The sequence below is a fragment of the Sparus aurata genome, chromosome 14 (genome assembly GCF_900880675.1).
Source record: "Sparus aurata chromosome 14, fSpaAur1.1, whole genome shotgun sequence".
Taxonomy (NCBI): Eukaryota; Metazoa; Chordata; class Actinopteri; order Spariformes; family Sparidae; genus Sparus; species Sparus aurata.
The window spans coordinates 13,996,087-14,014,773 of NC_044200.1; the positions used below are offsets into that span (position 1 = coordinate 13,996,087).

At 40.0% G+C, this 18,687-nt stretch overlaps 1 protein-coding gene across 1 annotated transcript in view; it reads left to right on the forward strand.

Annotated features, from left to right (window-relative positions):
* The first annotated feature begins 729 nt into the window (after positions 1–729).
* LOC115595621 (lysine-specific demethylase RSBN1L-like) overlaps positions 730–18,687 on the forward strand; it is a 40,301-nt gene continuing 22,343 nt past the window's right edge. The window contains exons 1-4 of the mRNA XM_030440297.1: positions 730–1,459; positions 9,820–9,966; positions 15,321–15,856; positions 16,026–16,184. Of these exons, the coding sequence (XP_030296157.1) occupies positions 811–1,459; positions 9,820–9,966; positions 15,321–15,856; positions 16,026–16,184 (1,491 nt within the window). The 5' untranslated portion in view covers positions 730–810. The remainder of the gene's footprint in view (positions 1,460–9,819; positions 9,967–15,320; positions 15,857–16,025; positions 16,185–18,687) is intronic.

Here is an 18,687-nt window from a genome sequence, read left to right on the forward strand (position 1 = left end):
AAACCACTATTACTGTGGGTGTCATCAGCTCAAATTCGAAAAATGATGTTGGCAAATCACAAAGATTTGTTATACATTACTAAATAAATAAATAAATAAATGATGTGCTTTTTTTTTTTTACAGGTTTTATCCTAAGTTTTATGTTTTTAATTCAGTCCTAGAGTAGACATGCAGATGACTATGATTAATTGACATGCCTAGGTAAATACTCAGACACAAAGTCATAAACTCAATTAATCTGTTTCGTATGTTGAGTTTGAGAATGTTATTACACATTCATAGATATTAAAAATAATATTTAGTTGCATTATGAAAGAAGGACCAGTGTGAATGATTTAGTGGCATCTAGCGGGGAAGATGCAGACTCTAACCAACTGAACACCTCTCGTCCCAGAAAGAATTTCTCCACCGTTTTACACCCGCTTCTTTCACAATGTCTTAGTTTTAGGTGGCTATACACTAAAGGAAACATATTTATCTTCCATTTCTGCCTCTAAATCCTGCGCACTAGATCTTCAGGGCAGCATCTGTACTGGATGGTATTAATAAGTGACTAGTGGATGGTTTGTCAGTAACTTTGCTCTTTATTATTATTTTCACATAATGATGCATGAACAGTACACAGAAGCTAAGCCCCGCCTCTAGCTTGTCCCTCGCTGCCTGTCAATCAAGCATTGAGCCCGCCCCCTCCGGCCTGCCTGTCAATCACATCACTGCCCCGCCCCTTCACTGCCTGCCTGCACGTCGCGCAAAAAAACAGCAGCGGCGGCCGTTGGGGAAAGAGAGTAAATAGAGGGAGAAGCCTCAAGATGGCTGACTCGCTGGGCTCCGCTCACCTCACCGGAGCTGCCGCCGCTGCTGCTGCTTCTACGGTAGCCCCGGCGGTCGCCTCCGTCAAAAGCCCGCTCGTCAGGCCGAGCGAGGCGAAGGGAGCTCCCGACAACCGCTCTCAGTCTTCCCGGGATTTCAACCCGCCGCCGCCGCCCAAGAAGGTCCGAGCCGAGGAGAGGAGCGTTAAACCCAAGAAACTCAGCAGGGAAGGGGGAGTGGGAGGCAACGTTAGCGGCAAAGAGAAACTCCAGCAGCCGACGAAGCAGCAGAGTTATGGCAGCAGCGCGGCTCTGTGGAGCCTCAGCCCGGCCAAGACGAGCGGCAGCAACCCTCCGGTGCCTGCTACCGGTGGAGCCCAACCACCGACAAACACACACAAAGTCTTCAAACAGAGCGACTTCTTCCTCCACAAAGCGCCTTCCTGCTCCAGACCCAAGAAACCGAATAAAGATAAACAGCGGGAGAAGGGGAAAGGAGGCGGAGAGGAGAAAAAGAAACATAAACTGTCGGTGACCTCGTCCGGACCCGGGAGTGCTGTTAGCAACAATAACAACAACGATATCAGCAGCTTTAATAACTCTTCTGCGGCGAAGAGAGAAAACGGGGAGGTCATGTTGCTGCCCAAAGGTAGGCCATCAAAATGTGTATTTTCATCTGGTTAAATTCTACATGGAGCGATTTAGTGAAGTTTTACTCGTGTTTATTAAAAGTAGGCTGGAGTTCTGTCCTTTTTTACAGTGACTTGGTTCAGCCACTCGGGACGTGTAACGTTACATGTGGCCCGAGGTGTGCAGTTGTCCGCCTCCTAATTTGTCTGGACGGTCCCGTTTTCGGACCGAGCGGCGCCGCTGAACGTCGCACAGGAGCCCGCAGACCACTCGACATATTTACAACTGAACGTTGTGAAAATGTGTTTACATCCGAGTTGAGTGGCCGTGAAGCCCATGGTCGGCCGATGTTCCTGCGGGCTATGGCTGCCAGCTTTCGTCGCTCGTGTTGTTCACCCGCTCGTGAACCCCCCAGCTCCACAGCGGCGCTCCGGGGCAGCGGTCGCGCGACCTGGTCGTTACATCGTAGCCAGCTGCTCTCGTGCTGCTGCGGAATTGTTACGCACTTACGTCGTATTTACAGAATAAACGTGTTTTATTTACGTTAAGCAGTCGCACAGTGGAGACGGTTGGAGATGTTGTAAACGCGCTGCAATCTCCTCCTCATCCGCGTAAAGATTAATATGAATTGTTAGGTCTTCTGTAACAACAACTCGCGTTAAATATTATTTATTTGTTTGGAGGGATTCGTGTATATAAAACTACACGCTGCTGTCATAACAATATGACAGCCGCCCGCCATTATAGGGTAAGTGTTGTTTTGGTGGAGCACCACGCCCCCCTCTGTAACCTCGGGCTGTATGGGAAACAGACTCACAGCTCCACAGCTTGTTGTTACTCCATATTCTACAGTTGTATAAGCAGAGCACGATGCATTCATTCCACCACTCAGTTCACCTGTTTTGCGACGGAAACCTTATTATTGCATTGACATAATATAAATACTTGCACCCTAGTGACAAGTAGCTATACATTAATGACGCTATATATATATATATATATATATATATATATATATATATATATATATATATTTTTTTTTTTTTTAACTTTTTATCTAGAGAAGGGACAATGCACATTCATTAACAGCAGCACCCAAGTCTATCATATAAATGTGCCAGATTTAGCCATATAGGCTACTTTTAAACTGCAGTCCCTGGCAGGATGATGGTATTAAAAAACACATCAGACATGAAACACAACACATAAGCACAATCAAGTAAAATAAGACAACCACTACTCCAGACCATGACAGCTGTCCCTGGAAGGCATATGAAAACATAACACACATATGAGAGCAATTTATCACATAGCATATAAGCACAAACAAAGCACATCAGCACTTCAGCACGTTAAAACACATACGCATTTGAACACAGACAAAAGCACCAAGCACATTAGCGCAGACAGAACAGCGTAAGTGCAGACAAAAGCACGTGGACACAGGACATTAGTCAAGACAAAGGCATAACCACATTATCCCATTTATGACAACATATTTAATTTTCTAATAACCACTGTTTTATAGATTTGGAGAAAGAGTTAAGAGATGTGATATTCATCAGTTCTGTAGATATGGTATTCCAGGCACTTGCTACTTAATGGGAAAATGCTTACTGCCCATAAGTATGTTTTCTACATGATGTTTTACAATATGTAATATATCTGCAAATTTCATCATGTTTTCCCAGTTTATGGGATATGGGGTATATGTTTTAGAACATATTTAGTTAATATATTTAGTTTTGAGTGTGACTACAGGTGTTGCATAATGGAGGGGAAAATCCAGAGTAATTTTACTGGAGAAGAAGAGTCGGTCAAATAAATTATGAGCAATTGATGTCAGTTTGCTGTAATGTACCCTTTAAGGCCAGAATAAATAACAATAGACAATGACATTTATCAATGGTTTGATTAAAAATCACTTTATAACAATAACACCATCAACAGATTGGATGAGATTTTCACAGTTGGTATATGGTATTATACAATAAATATAATTGTTGTTATCCGTATCCGTATTCAATTTTACAAAATATTTGTTTTGACATGTCTGAAACTTGATATACACTTGAAATAGAATTTTGTTATAATAAGCCTTAACATTTTGAATGCTGTATATGATCAACATTCATGTTGCTCAGTATTATTGCAATTTTCCCTCATAGACAAAATTGATATCAGCTAATTGATTCATAAAATAACAAATATGTTCTAGGAATTCCCATTATTGTTTTTATTTTTTTATAGATTTATTTGTACCTTGGCAGGGACTGATAGGGTAACAGTGCAGAATCCACAGAATTTTTTCTTGGTGTTTTGTCATTGTCACATCAGAGCGTCTCAAAATCCCCTCATGCCTGCATTTGTGTGTTCCAGTGCGTGTAAATGTTATTTGAGTGCGAGTGTTTAGACACCAGTGCGAGGACTGAGTGGACACATGCAAGTGTGCATGTCAGTGTATGATGTCACCCCTTTCCAGTTGGGTAGTTTAAGAGGTCATGACATGCTCTGAACAGCCACTGCAGTCAGTGTGAATACCAGGACGAGACGTAGTGTCGGCCTGTAGCCCTCACAGAAACACAGTCTTGTAAACAAGCTGTGGTGAATGTTTTCACATGCTTTATTTCAGAAGAGATAGAGGCTGGTGTTTGTGATTACATGGATCAGAACACAAAAGAGGGATTACTCCATAATGAACACTGAGCAATCATTAAGTCAATTAGTGTAGTTTTATAAGTAGTGTAGGGGGTACAGTTTTATATGTTAATCTTAATGCTGTATGCAGCCATGCAAACACTGCAGTGCTTCTTATTCTGGCTACAACATTTTCATCTCTGGACCTGAGAGGGAAAATTTAAATGCAGCCATAAATAATAATACTCCTTCAACAATCTCACTGAGGTACTCTTGAGCAAAGCATTTTACTTCTTCTTGCTGTAGTGAGCTGGTCAGTGGCCAGCTGTAGAGGACTGTAATTATTTTGAGTAGCTTCAAACTTGTAGACGAGGTAGGGTATGAAAGCGAAGCAGAGTGTTGCTGGAAAACATTAATCCTCAGCAAAACGTTTCAGGGATTAAAATGCTCCGTTCTGAGCTGCACCTTCCTGTAAAAACTGGTAATAGTGTGTCAGCCTTCTCCCTCGACTCTATGACACAGCTGCAGTCGGCGCGCTCTTAAGATGGCACTGAAATAACACATTTTGAACCATATTTTTCGAATATCTGCTGAGTGTAGTGCCTGTTCGGTGGTTTGACAGTCCGTTGGTCAAAGTGAGGATGGGAGATTGAGGTATAGTTCTCTTGTACACTGGTATTTCTTAAAAAGATACCTGGTCAGATGAGCATTTTCGCACCGTTTCATCTCACATGACCATTGACATACACTGAGCATGTGTGTAGCAGTGTGAATAGGAAGCAGATTGTCTACACTGTGGTTGGTTACTTAGTTGTGAAAAATATTATGAAAGTTATTACTTTTACTTACTCTTACTACTTACTTAATTTTACTTGTAGTTTCTGTTATCTGTCACAGGTACCAGGGCTAGTTATGGGCTTCAGCGATATCCAAAATTCACTTTTGTGTGGGACGAACATATTGTCCCACACAAATATCTTGATAGATGGTATTAATGTTGCTTACTCGCTTGGCCACTCCAGCCAAGAGAAGTGCTCTGTGTGATGTGAGACAGCAAACCTGCGGTGTTGCCCTGTTTAGTCAACATCTGCCTACAGCAGAGACGAAACATAGCCTAATTCAATTTGCTAGGCTCACCATGTTCTCCAGCTAGTGGTTTTCTTAGTCCTCCATGTATGTACGTTGAAGCGCTGTGTGCATGCAAATTTAATTATAGAAACAGCACCACATGCATTTTCTTTTCAAAACATAAGCCCTAAGATGCAGTTACAGCTGTTCAGTATGCAATATTGTGAAAAATATCGCACAATATAATCGGCCCAAGTCTAGCTGCTACTGAGCCAACAGGTAATTTTTCTTGAAAACAGGACAAACATGATAAGACAGGAAAAATGGGACTGCTCTTCGTAGAATCCTCCCAGATAACACTATTTTTATTCTTATGTCTTTCTAAATATAGACTGTATTACATCCATTCAGGCAATGTACAAACTCAAATACTCTACACAGCATCATATCACATACACTGGGTTCGTATTTTCCAATGTTGCTGCAATCACTGATAAGACCTCTGGTGAACCTGGGTGTTTGTGTCATCGTTTCCCAAAAACTTCTGCCTGTCAAGACATAAACACTTAAAAACAGAGTATCTTAATATCTTCACCCTGGAAAGCATTGTCCTACAATGCTGTTTACGTGAGGATGAAAGGCAAAAAAATAAGGAAAAAGCTTTGTTTTGAGAAATTTGTGTGAGCATGAGGACAGGGCCTGAGTCCTCAAGCCAAAGAGCGAGTTTTGCCAGCTTCAGGAGCGCCGCTCTGAGGCCGACTGCACCCTGACCTTCCTGGAAGGGAAGAATCTTCTTACAGGGATCAAAAGAGTAACACATCATCACAGTAATGTTATTAGTGGTGGGTTTGCTGTTGGAGAGAGAACTGAAGACAAGTGCCAGGGAGCAGTGACTCCTGGTTACATTTGGTATTTAAATAAGAGACATGATTCTGACTAAGAGCAGCAAACAGGAGGAAACTAAGCTGCATCGGTCAGGCTGATCTAGTGCAAACAAATCGTTGTTTAACTCAAAGGTCAGTTAATCCTCATGGAGACCAGCTGTAGTATTCAGCGGTGTGACCTGTTGTTGACACCCAGTGCATTTACACGCAGTCTGATATGATAACTCTAACCAAATGCAGTTTGCCTGAAGATTATTCTCACATTTAGGTTAAATCAGACAAATCCCAACTGGGTAAAAATGATGAAATACAGTCACAGATTAATGCTGGAGCGAAACAACCTGTTTTTGAAAAAGAGTAATATGGGTAGTGGTGGGTTTTCTGATTTCTGCTTTCAAACCTTCTGTGTTTATAACTCACATTACAAGTTATTGGATCTTTCTTGAAGGCAAACCAGCGAGCACCAATGAAATCCATCTTTTCCTGATTATTTCAGTCATGTAAACCTGTGTTATTGGGGAAGTCTGCTTGTTGTGAATCATGTAAATGTCTGATTTTGCAGTAATTAGGTTTTTTTGTGTGTGTGTGTATGTGTGTAAATACACTGTGCTGACTGAATCTCTAACCATGCCTAGGACGACTCGTGTGTGGCCACGTACAGCGAGGGGAGACAAAATGAAGCTTAACTGCAATCAGCACCCAATTAAGTTACTGTCGGCTGGGTCATTTGTTCAGTCCCCAAAATTACAAGACACTAAACTCTGCACGTTCAATAGCAATTAAATATAATGAATGACTGTCTGAAGATTATTGCTAAATTATTTTGAGATGTGCTTGAATGGTGACGCATGGATTTGCCACAGCAGCAGGGTTAGACTGACCATCTGGATGGGACAGGATTTTCCTGGAGGGCAGGTTTACTTGTACTTTTACGGTCCAGCAATGCTGATCCAGAAAATATCATGTGCTCATGTGTGGCCAGCTCCATTTTTCATTCCTTATCAGCTTCAGTTTAATGTTGATTAATGTTCTCAATCATCCAGGTCATGGTAATTCTAAGTGCTATATCGTAGGCAACTGGACGTTTCAGTTTCTTAGGTTTAAAGAAATCATAATAGAAAGATGTCCAGATACAGGAAGAAAAAATCGTCGGAAATAAAATATCAGATTCTCTTGATGCAAAAATGAACATTAAATAGAAGTAAACAAGACATTTAAAGACATGACCTTGGACTTAGAGAAACTGGGACAGACATTTTCCACTATTTTATGACAGTTTATAGACCATACATTTAATCGATTCATCTAGAAAATAAATTATAATTTATTATAATTATGAAGCTGATCAATTGTTGGAGCCCGATCCTGGTCCAGCAGCAAATCTAAAAGCAGTGCTAACACACATTCATACCTGGGCGAGCTACAATATTAAACACTGCTGCAGGTTAATACAAGTTAAAAGTTGTACATTAAAGTTCATTTTAAGGACAGGTAATGGAAGAACCCTGTAATTTACATTTGACAAAAAAACGTCAATGGGGATACCCCATTGACTCTCTGAATTCATGATTCTGCTCTCCAACTCCATACAGTTAGATCGTGGGTATCAGTGTAGCAATAGTTACAAACAGCTGCTTCTGGCTTTCTATCTTTCAAAGCGCTGTATCTCCTGTGATCATCCAAACAGTGAGAACCACCTGCCGCGTTCGCCTTCAAAACTGTCTGCTGCAAGACAGTCCGAAAACAAAACAAGAAAAAAAAGCGGATAAGAAGTTTCAGTTTGATGGATCTAATTAATTTCTTATTTATTTACACCTAAGGTTTTGTGCTGTGTTCCTGATAAACATTGTTCAGCATTTGAGTTATGAGCCTGCTTGAACTTGATGACCCTCTCTTCATTTGAAGAGGAAGCCCCTTCTCTCAAACTTTCCAGTGTGTTAAAGGCCCTGTCAGCCACCCGAGCCAGTTTATCTCTCGTTGCCTGTAAACTTAAAGTTTTTCAAATGTTATTGCTCTGGCATGGTCTGACTTGTTTTTATACATCTGGCAGTAGGTATGAGTGAGACCTCCCTTTGTAGGCAGCTTCCTGTGGAGCTAAATTGATGTTTTGAAATGTGCTGGGGCTTTCTTACAGTGTCAGATAATTTTACAGCATTCATTGTCTTAAAATGGTTTGTTAACATTCTTGGCATTCCTCCTATTAACCACAGGCTATAAGGGGTACGACTACCTGCATGTTGAGTAACAAAGAACAACGACCCACTGAACTTGAAAGATGCCATAGTATTTATTTAAAACAATCATTAAAAAGGAGTGTATCGATGTACCTCTAATTCTCCTCCTGCTCCTTTAAGCCTTTTTTACTTTCAAAGCATTTTTCTTCTTTGATCCCACAAACAGTGAGTCAAACCCCACTGTGTTCACTTTCCCACTCCCCACGTCCACAGGAGAGTGAACAGTTTGAAAACACCGCTTCCTTTTAAAGACGGATCTGACTGAGTTCAAAGAAAAAAAGTTCCTTGCGAAGGAAAAGAAAGAATCTGCAAACGAAAAGTGAAAAAAATAAAGGAGGTCATGTGTTTTGTTTTTTTTTCTTCTTATTTCTTTATGAAAGGAAATAAAGAATCAAAGGAGGAGTGGTATAAAAGGTTTGATAAAACGAAATTATTTTAAGAAAGGTGAGGTTTTCTTAGCTCTTACGGAGGACGGAAACTACCAAAATCAAAAATAAAGAAAGAATCTAATCTTTCTTTTTTTATGTACCTTTTGTAGTAATTCCTGAATGTATGTATTTTCTGATCATTTTATGTATTTATTTCTGTATTGTCTCACAAAATCTTAAGGAAAAACAACTTGAAAATGAATAAATCAAATAGAAAATTAAATTGGGAAAGTAATTACATTTCGGGAATATAGGCTACACAAAGTTCAAACAGAAAACTCAATTTATGTCACATTTTATAAATTGATTAATGCCCACATTTATTTTTAGTAATATTTTCGGTGCTTTCAACAGTATATAATGTATCTATCTTGCCATTTATTTATTCTTTTATTTTTTAACTTTGGCAGTTTCAGTTCTCCATAAGCTCGTCTGAAGGTGAGGGATGCTAATTTACACCCATCCGCACTTAGACATGCTTTGCCTTTCTAAACACACTCCTCACAACTACAGAGGTGTGTGTAATGGTTGTACTATTTACATGTTAAACTGTTCCTCTCATCCAGAGCAGTTTCAATGAGTGTGCTCCAATTCCTCGATCTGTAATATTACCTGAAAACATATGTGGTTCTGTCAGAAGAAGAGGTGCTGGAAGAGGAAATTAAATACTAACTCGGTGGAGGATTTTAGGAGTTTTGAGATCATGTTGAAGCTAGTAGATGCTGGGTTTGGGCGAAGAAATATGAGTTATATCATGATGAGATGTAGCTTTCGGGTTATGATCGAAGTTGCAGAGCGGCTGGTGCAGCCTAAGGAATCGAAGGTAATTACTTTGCTGAGGAAACATGAGCGATAAGGGTAGAGGTTTGGTGGAGAGATGAAACTGCCGCAGCAGAGAAGTAGAAACCCTACATTTTGTAGGAGGAGGACGAAAAAGATAAAAGAAAAGTTAAGGGTGACTGTTAGGGTGAAGCACTTGGCAAGAGTTCAGTTAAGGCGTTGGAAAAAAAATGTGTGTGTGTGTGTGTGTGTGTGTGAGAGAGAAATGTGTGTGTGAGTAAATCCGAGTGCTCATAATAATGTGTTCTGTACCGTCAAGACTTAAAACCCTCCTCTCTGCTTCCACAGAGCACTCCAACAAGGACAAGGCAAAAGAGAGAGAGGAGAGGGAGAAGAAGAAGGTCAAAGACAGAGAGAGGGAAAAGGAGAAAAAGAAGCACAAAGTGGTGAATGAGATTAAGAGAGAGAACGGCGACGTCAAGCCGCCAATTAAAGGTTGGTGGAAACACACACTCATACATGCAGACTAAGTGATTCATTAAAGTGTGAATGTATTATTGAGTCACTTTTTTGCCTAACAAAACAGCCCAAACCAATCTCCATTAAGATGAAACTTACATTTATAAAATGCACATTCTTACATGTGAAAAGCTAAAACCAGTAGATATTTGGCTTTTTGCCACAAAACAGACATGAAAGTTTAATTTGATTATTTAGTCTTGATCTTAGAAACAGCAGCTTGACAAAGGAATCTAAAGTTCACTGACTTGTTGTTTCCAAAGCTCTTGATTATATATCACTGACTTCCTCTATTGAATTGCTCATGTGTTGCATATCATATGAGATTTGATATGGTCCAATTTGAATGAAATTTCAGTCGGATCAAGAGGAGTGTTGTAAATGTTTAGTGGAGCCTAAGCAAAATATAAGGGCCTAATAACCATGTAACGCTTAGGTGGCATTGTTTCCAGGGGAGGGACGGAGACATGGCTGTAGCCAAACAGAACTAGTCTGTGGCCAGTATAGCTCAAAGGCTCAAAACAAGTTGTTCAAAGAAGTGTTCCACACACAGTCATGAGAAGCAGTGAAGCAAATAAATTCCTGACTGTCTTAAGTCTTAAGTTTCATTCACAATAATCTTGAGTATTTTCCCTTTTCTGCCATTAGAAAAAATATCATCTGTAAAATGTTTTTATATCCGCGTCTCACATCTTTAAACTAAAAGTGGAATTGTGACAGTTGGTTGTTTGTGCAGAGGGGTGTTCAGTCCTTTCCGTCAGGTTCATGTAATGCACTGTTACAAGGACAAGGTACAGTAACCACGAAACTCGACTCATGAAAGGCCAATGTGCTTCTTGTTTTGTTTTATGACAGTAAAAGAAAGAAAACAATGCCATGAATACAGTACTAAATAATAAAATGTGTTCAGTAGAATGCAAGTGAGTCACATCTCTCAGAAACCAGATATTAGTCCACATTGGAACTTCCCCAGCATTTGGCACCACTTTCAGCTGGTGCTGTACAGAAAGTCATCATTATGTTTGTAACATATAAGCAGGAGACACACTCAGTCGCACCCCAGTAGGTGGTGAATAAATGCTTATACTGTGGAGTAATCACAAAAGGTTCTATATAGCACCATGCCACAGTGGTTGTGGCTGCTCCCTGGCATTAGGTTGACCTTTGCACTTAGTTGCTCCTCACATGTACATTTTGTTCTTAGGGTTTTTTTAGTCTGACCTGAAGTAGCTTGGATCGTAACAGGAGAAGCTGAGAGACGAGCCAGGGCAAAGTAGCTTTGCCATGTGTCTAGTTTCTCTCTCTCTTTCTCTATGACATCACCTTTGGGTCTGAGAAATTGCAACAGGCTTTTTTTCACATTTTTCTGGCATTAAATATACTAAATGGATAAATATGTATAATCATCAAGAAGATAAACAACACATTCTTAAAACGACTCTTACTCACAGCCTTAAGAATGGTAGTCTTTTATATTTCTGCTGTATGACTAAGAGATCAATATCATCTTAAAAAACGATATGAGGCTTAAATGGATATTTTTGGCAATGAACCTCTTCAACTGTATTAAAGGATTGTGACAAACATGCAGGATGTATAGGCAGGATATTTACAATTTAACATAACAGTACTGTATAACATAATGGTACATTTAGAATAGTAAACTCCATTGTAAGTTAAATAGTAACTAGAATAAATACAAGAATTTTAAACCCTGAATTCCGTCACAAACATACAAAAAAGGCAAAGCAGTACACTTTACCTTCGAGAACTGCCAACTTTTACACCAACACAAATAAATACACATAAAACTGCTGATGGCCCAGAGCTGTATCAGTCTGTGTTCACTTCATGAATGCGAGGGCGAGTTTCATTGTTAACCTTTTGACTGAATTATTTGCAGAGTGCAGTGACGTAATGTCCGTCTCTTTCTGTGCTCTTGACGCGACCTTTTTTAGACAGACTTTTATTCTGATTGATTTGCCCTAAAGCTGTGGTCAGACGCGCAGTGTCTCCGTGCTGGTATGCCACGACCACACTGTGACATTTGAAGGTCTCAGCGAGGCTTTGGCCACATACCATAGCCAGCGGCTGCAGCTGAAAATCACAGATGGATAATTTAGCTCAACCTTTTAATCTTTTTGCTGTGTGTGGAATGGATGCCTCCGTCATGTTGGTTCATCTTCTTAGCATGAGTGTAGCGTTAGCAAGAGTTGTAAAGGTGAAAAGAGAGAGAGAGAGAGAGAGAGAGAGAGAGAGGGACAGGCTGATAAAGAGTCTCCAGTCTGCAGTGCTAGGAGAGTCTGGTATTTACTCATGTGTGTTTACGATAATAGAGACACGCCGGGACACAGGGTGCTAACTGAATCTGAGCAGAGAGAGAAATGAGGAGGAGGCTCAGCCCACTAGAGAGTAGGTTGTCGGTAATAGTATTTAATCAGCGAGTGTTAAGTTTGCAAATGTTGGGAGTGACAGAGGGGGAAGTTAGAAATTTAATCAATGAGAGAGTGATAAGTTTACAATTGAAAAGGGCGACAGAGAGAGAGAGAGGGCCAGCCAGAGGAAGCATTTATAGGAAATCAATAAGCAGCAAACAGCTAGTCTGACAGTAAGGCTGCTTTACTACCACTGATGCTATTTGTTTGTGTGTGTGTGTGTGTGTGTGTGTGTGTGTGTATGTGTGTCCTGGTGTGTGTGTATGTGTGTTTATTATTTGACTGGGAACTTATCTAACCTTAAACTGATCGTGACCGTCTAACCCGGCTCCTCCTTTATGAGTGTGTGTGTTTGTGTGTAAAAAAAAGAGGTTGAGGTCTTGAAATGTCATAGGAATAACATCCATATTTTTGGACAGTTTTTCAATAAGAAGAACCGTGATGGAGCAAATCTTTGTGTTAAAAAATTTCTTCTTCCTTTTTTTTTTTTTTTTTAGAGAAGCTGACAGTGAGTGATATGCTATGGATTAACTGCAAGGGGTGCTACAGCAGGTCATATGGCTCCTGATCAGAGCAGAAATAATGAGTCAATTTGTCAGTTAGGGGCAGCAGTAAGGAACTTGACTTGGAAACCAAAGGGTAGAGTTCATATGGAAAAAAAATGTAAGTGTTGCGTTGCATGATAATTTAAGTAGTATTACGAAATTTTATGCCGATGCCCCTGCAAATTTCATTAAGGAGCGCTAAAAGGAGCATCATTTTGCTTTGATAATCACAAAGTATCAAGTATAGTTTTTGAATACTTGTAAAGTTGAAAGTTCTGGTATCATCATCTTGACAAACTTAATTTATTTCTCCAAGCAAGATGGATAAATTGCGAAATTTTAATTTTAATTCTTTAATCAATCCACAAAACATTTTGTTAATCTATTGGTCATTTGAATCACTTCTAAAGTAAGAATGCCAAAAAAAAAAAGGCTGGTTTACAACTGTCAGGATTTGTTGCTTTCCCTCCAAAATATAAATAAAGAAAATATATAAAGAATGAAAGAGATTTTTTTTTGAAAGACATTCGCTTTTTTCATTTTTTTGTCTTTTTCTTTTTTTAAATTACAACTATATTCCAACCATGCAATGAGTCATATAAGTAATACTTAGAGTGCTCCTGAAGTTTAAAGGAGTGCTTAACTTTTTTTGTCCTTGGGTTAATTTTGTCTTGTAGTCAAATGGAGCACATGAACGGATAATAAAATGTGTGGTTTTGACAGCAAACTTGAGCCTGGCCACAGTAAACCGTGGAGGAAGGAGCCATTGCTGGAAATGATTATGAAGCTGCAGGCACACCAAACACTCACAAATATTTGAAATACACACTAAGTGATTATTTGTATTTTGTCTGAATCTGTATTTGCACATTAGTGGTGCTTTTTAATCCAGAACAGAATATTTTAAGTTTGAAATTATCTTTTAATATAAAAAAAAAAAGTTGAATATTTCTATTTGCAGTTTGCAAAAGCATGACACAGAGAAATTACCTCCTTAGGTATGTGTATTACATTTCATATCACCATTACAATATCTGACACAGAAATATGTCACACTTGACATATTTGCTCCGCATCGCTGCTCTTCCATGGATTGATGAAGGTTAGGGGTTGTGAGTAAACATGTGTGTCTGTGTGCAGAGAGAATTAGGGGAGGGGTGGCTTGCTGGTTAAAGAGCTTTTGGATTAGTAGCTTGGGTATTGTACTGCAAATACCTTCTTGCTGTTGCTCTCACACACACATTATGTTACGCTCTCTCTCACTCCGCTGTTTGTCATTCTGTCTCATTCCCGCCTTATCTCTTGTTGAACGTGTGGGGTACATACTGGACTGAGAGTTTGACGGTTTACATGTGTGTGAATGTGATGGCAGCTGGTATTAGAATTATGCTGAGATGACAACCCTCTTATCAGAGTAACTCACACATGCACAGTGAACGTACATACGTGTCCAGTTTCAGGCACATCTGCTGGGAAGGAATGAAGCAGCCAGCAACACATTCGCGGATAGATGTGAACTGCTCAGACACACACGCACAAACACACAGGCCCACACTCAGACACAAATACATACAGTACCACTGTGCATAAATTTGCATGTGCCACTTTGTCCCGCCTCAGGCTCTCAAGAGAAAGTCTACCATGTACAGTATTATCTATGTTCAGATATGCTACTCGAGAGCTTGTTTCCTGGCTTAGTCATATCTGCTTCTCTCAAGGGATTCCAATTCAGGCCCCTTCAATTTATTTTATGTTTGCACCCCGGGAGATGCACACCATCTGGGAAACGCAGATGAGTCATCCGTCTACACTTAAATTAGTTAGCACTGATTAGTTTTCAGTTTTATTGTTTTTTAAATAGGAAATTAATCAGGTATCAGATTGTTTTGATGATTAAAATAAACAATCTGGGTGAAAAACTTATTGGATATATTCCTCTACCCTTTTTACTAATTTGACAGACTATCAAGTGTTTTTCCCTGCATTTTTCTCGTCACCGTACATCACTAGGGGGTTTTTCTGAGCTTTCGTTTTTGCGAGAGTAGCTGATTCACTGTAAAGTGAAAAGTGTCTTCTTACAGCAGGGAAATGAAAAAAGGCTGAGGATTGGTTTGTTGATCCATCACACATCAGACAGCAGACTTGAATAGATTTTTCTTTCTTCCAAAGCTCACATGAATGATGTGTCTCCCTGCTAGCTTCAAGCATCAAAATTCGATTTTTTCTCATACTTTAGCGGGGCTCTTTTATGCACATCTTGTCCCATGAAACATGTCTTCCTTCTGAGTAATAAGACGCTTCCCCCTCTTGCTCTCTGTCTTTCTCTCTCTTTCCCTGTCACTCCGTCCAGATGAAAAAGAGAAAGCTAAGATCAGCTTGGAGGAGCTGCAAATCAAAAAAGTGAAGAAGAAAAAGAAGAAGAAACACAAAGAGGGCGAGAAGCACAAACGAGTGAAGATGTACCATCGCTCCTGCCAAACTATATGTGCTGGCCTCCTTCTCCTTCCTCCATCTTCTCCACCCTCCAATCCCCTTCACAACTCCTCCCTGTCTCCATTTAAGTCCCCTCTACCAGTTTACCCACCGCCTAACAACAAAACTGCACACCTCATGCCTTCTTCCCCTACCATTGCCTCCAAACCTCTCTTTAACACCTCTATCCACAACTCCATCCAACAATCCCCTTCGATCAAACACCAGCATTGCAGCTACCCTGGCATGGCGGGCCTAGAGTTTGCCCCTTACATCCACATAGAGAACCAGCCGAACGGAGGGGCCCTGGTGGCCCACGCCTACGCGTCCCAGCTTTCGTCTCTCTCCGCGGGCCAGAAGCAGAGATTTGCCCAGGAGTTTGTCACCTTGGCTTTCAGGGAGGACTCATCCCAGGTACAACATAGATTTTGATCAGATTCTATAATTGCTTCTTTTGAATTCTAAAAAAAACTAGATTAACAAATAGAACCACAGGTAAGCAGAAAAATATGTACTTTGGATTTTAAGGTGAACTGTCCCTCTTTAATTCCAATATTTGATTTTTATTTCAATTGTCTTCTAGGCAGCACACTACGTCATGGGGATTATCCACGGGGAAGCTGGCTACCTACCTGACTTCTTGGACTACTTCTCAACCAAGTTCCCCTCAGCTCCAGTCAAAATGGAAATACTGGGAAAGAAAGACATTGAAACAACCACTATGACTAATTACTACTCTCAGGTCAGTCATATCTCACACACACACACACACACACACACACACACACACACACACACACACACACAGAGGAGGATAAGTGTTATGCTGCAGCTAAAGTCACTCATCTAAGAAAATGGATTTACACAGTTTTTGTCTGTTCAGATTTGGAGCTGTGGATGCAGAGAACACAGAGCAGATGGTGAGCTTTCAGACATTAAAAGTAAAAAAAATGTCGTCTGAAGTCCAAAATAGCGAGGGCCAACTGCTTCCAAGCCTCTTATTTTCAGTCCTCTGTGTATAATCTAGTCGAATGATTATCAGGCTGAGTATCGCAACTATCTGTGAAATCGAACCTGTGACTAGTAGGGATTCATGTTACAGAATTCGTCTGATGAGAAAGTGATAAAGGTTTGTCTGGTTCTGACACTGCAGGTGGAGGGAGTATGTAGCAGGAAAGGATGAGAGCACAGTGTGTTTATGAGTTTCCACACAACAATTTTTCAAACTTTCTCACACACCTGAGCACAGACGCACATAGGAAGTGATGACTGACCAAAAACCATTACGTCTTAAGTCATCTTCATTTGCACAGACAGGTATACACACACATTTTCTGTTTCAAAAATGTGTCATGCTCTTGGCTCCGGTTTGGTGCAAGGAAAAAATATTTGGCTGGAAGCTCTGTAATTCTGCATCTGTTGTGTGCTTTGGTGGGTTTTACATGTTCTGTGTGGTAATTGAGCATCTGTTTCTATGACTTTTGTGCAAATACTGTGTGTTCACAAAGATTTATAACAAGATGGTTTGTGATTTCTCCATTGTTCATCATGTGAAAAGAAAGATTGTTAAGTAAATGAGTGGCTTGATGTGAGCAACGTTCAAGAAAACACAAGACGAGTACAGGAAGTGTATGGTACCTAGTTGAATCTTTGTATGACACAGTTTGTAATTTCTGCCGCTACAGTCTCTCAGTCAAAACAAACTAAATGTGTAACCAGCATGTTTGTCTTCATTGTTGAACAACCACTATTATCAGTGAAAATCTAAATCTAATCTAATCTGAATCTACATGACTCATTTGATTTCTTAATGAGGCTTTTATTGTGAAGCATCTGCAGAAACGTTTTGTTAAAAAGTTATTGATTTGCAAGATTCATGTACTTGACTACTTGAACTGTCGCTTCTGTAATCTGTTCTTCAGTTTCACTCAGCTGAAGTCTTATTTTAATTATCATTTTGATGTTAAACTTGAGAAGAAGAAGAAAACTTATAATAAAACAACTGAAGCTCACACTGACATTATGTACCTCTTGGGACCGGCCACATGCGACAGCTAGTGGTAAATTCAGTATTACTGGTCCGGTCTGGTATTAAGCCTTCATTGGCCTAAGCCTACATCACATTTGGTCTTGTTCGCTATTTTCCTTTCTCACTCTCTGCTTCCTTCCTGGAAGTTATAGTGACAGGAGACTAAATTAAACGCACCATTACCTTGAATAAAATTACAGATTTCTCAGGGTTTCAACACTGTTAGAAACATTTGGGAGAATGCAAATACAAACCATATAACATAACAAATATATAACAGACAGCTAGTCATTTGTCTACATTTTAAGGGAGAAATGTTACATTTTATATCTTTGTGCAGCATTTATCCGAATATTTTGTGTATGACTGCATACATGTATAGCAGAGAGTGAGAATACCTGTAAAAAAGCCTGCCAGTTGCCATCAGTGCATATATATCCTTACATCTTCTGCCCTAGTAACCAGCACTTAACAAGCTAAGATTCACGGAGAAGGAAGGCTGGTGGAAAGGCTATAATAAGGGCGAAAGAGGAGATAAGAAACACAGGAGATGAAAGGAGAGAGATGTAGAGATGGAGGGCAGGCAACATTTAGTAACAGTAATAGAGACACATCGATTGAAGGAAAAAGAGCAGATGACTGCTGTGTGTGGATGAAGAAGTTGTATTGTTCAGGCTTTAACCATCTGGTTGAAGCATCTGGCTGTAATGTAAAACAGCTTTTGGCATTTATAATGATGTCTGATTTGTCAGACTAGATGGTAACATTAACATGTTGGGGGCAGCTGTCTTGAGTGGAAATGGAAAGCAAGAAGATGTCATATTTAGAGAGTGAAAAGAGGCAAAGGTAGAAGGGGTGATGGCAAAGGGTGAAAGGTGAAAAGATAAGGTGGATATAAGAATAGAAAAGTGACAGAAAAGAAAGCAGGAAGTCAAATTATAGACTGTTAGAGATGACTGCTGTCAGAAAGGCTCGAAAAGTTTTTTATCTTTATTTTCCTTTCAAAAAAGAACAAGTGTAGTTGGACACAACCTTTTTGAGGACAAGTGGAAAAACAAGAATAGTGTGTTTGTCAGTAGTGTGTGGTGCTGATGGTGTCTGTCTGGATTGTCTCCTGTGAACTCTGCGCCACAGCTAGACCTCTTCATTTCCAGTTGTCCCATGTCTATAGTTCACTAATGAAAAGCCTTTTGTTGCCTCAAACCTCCTGAGTGGC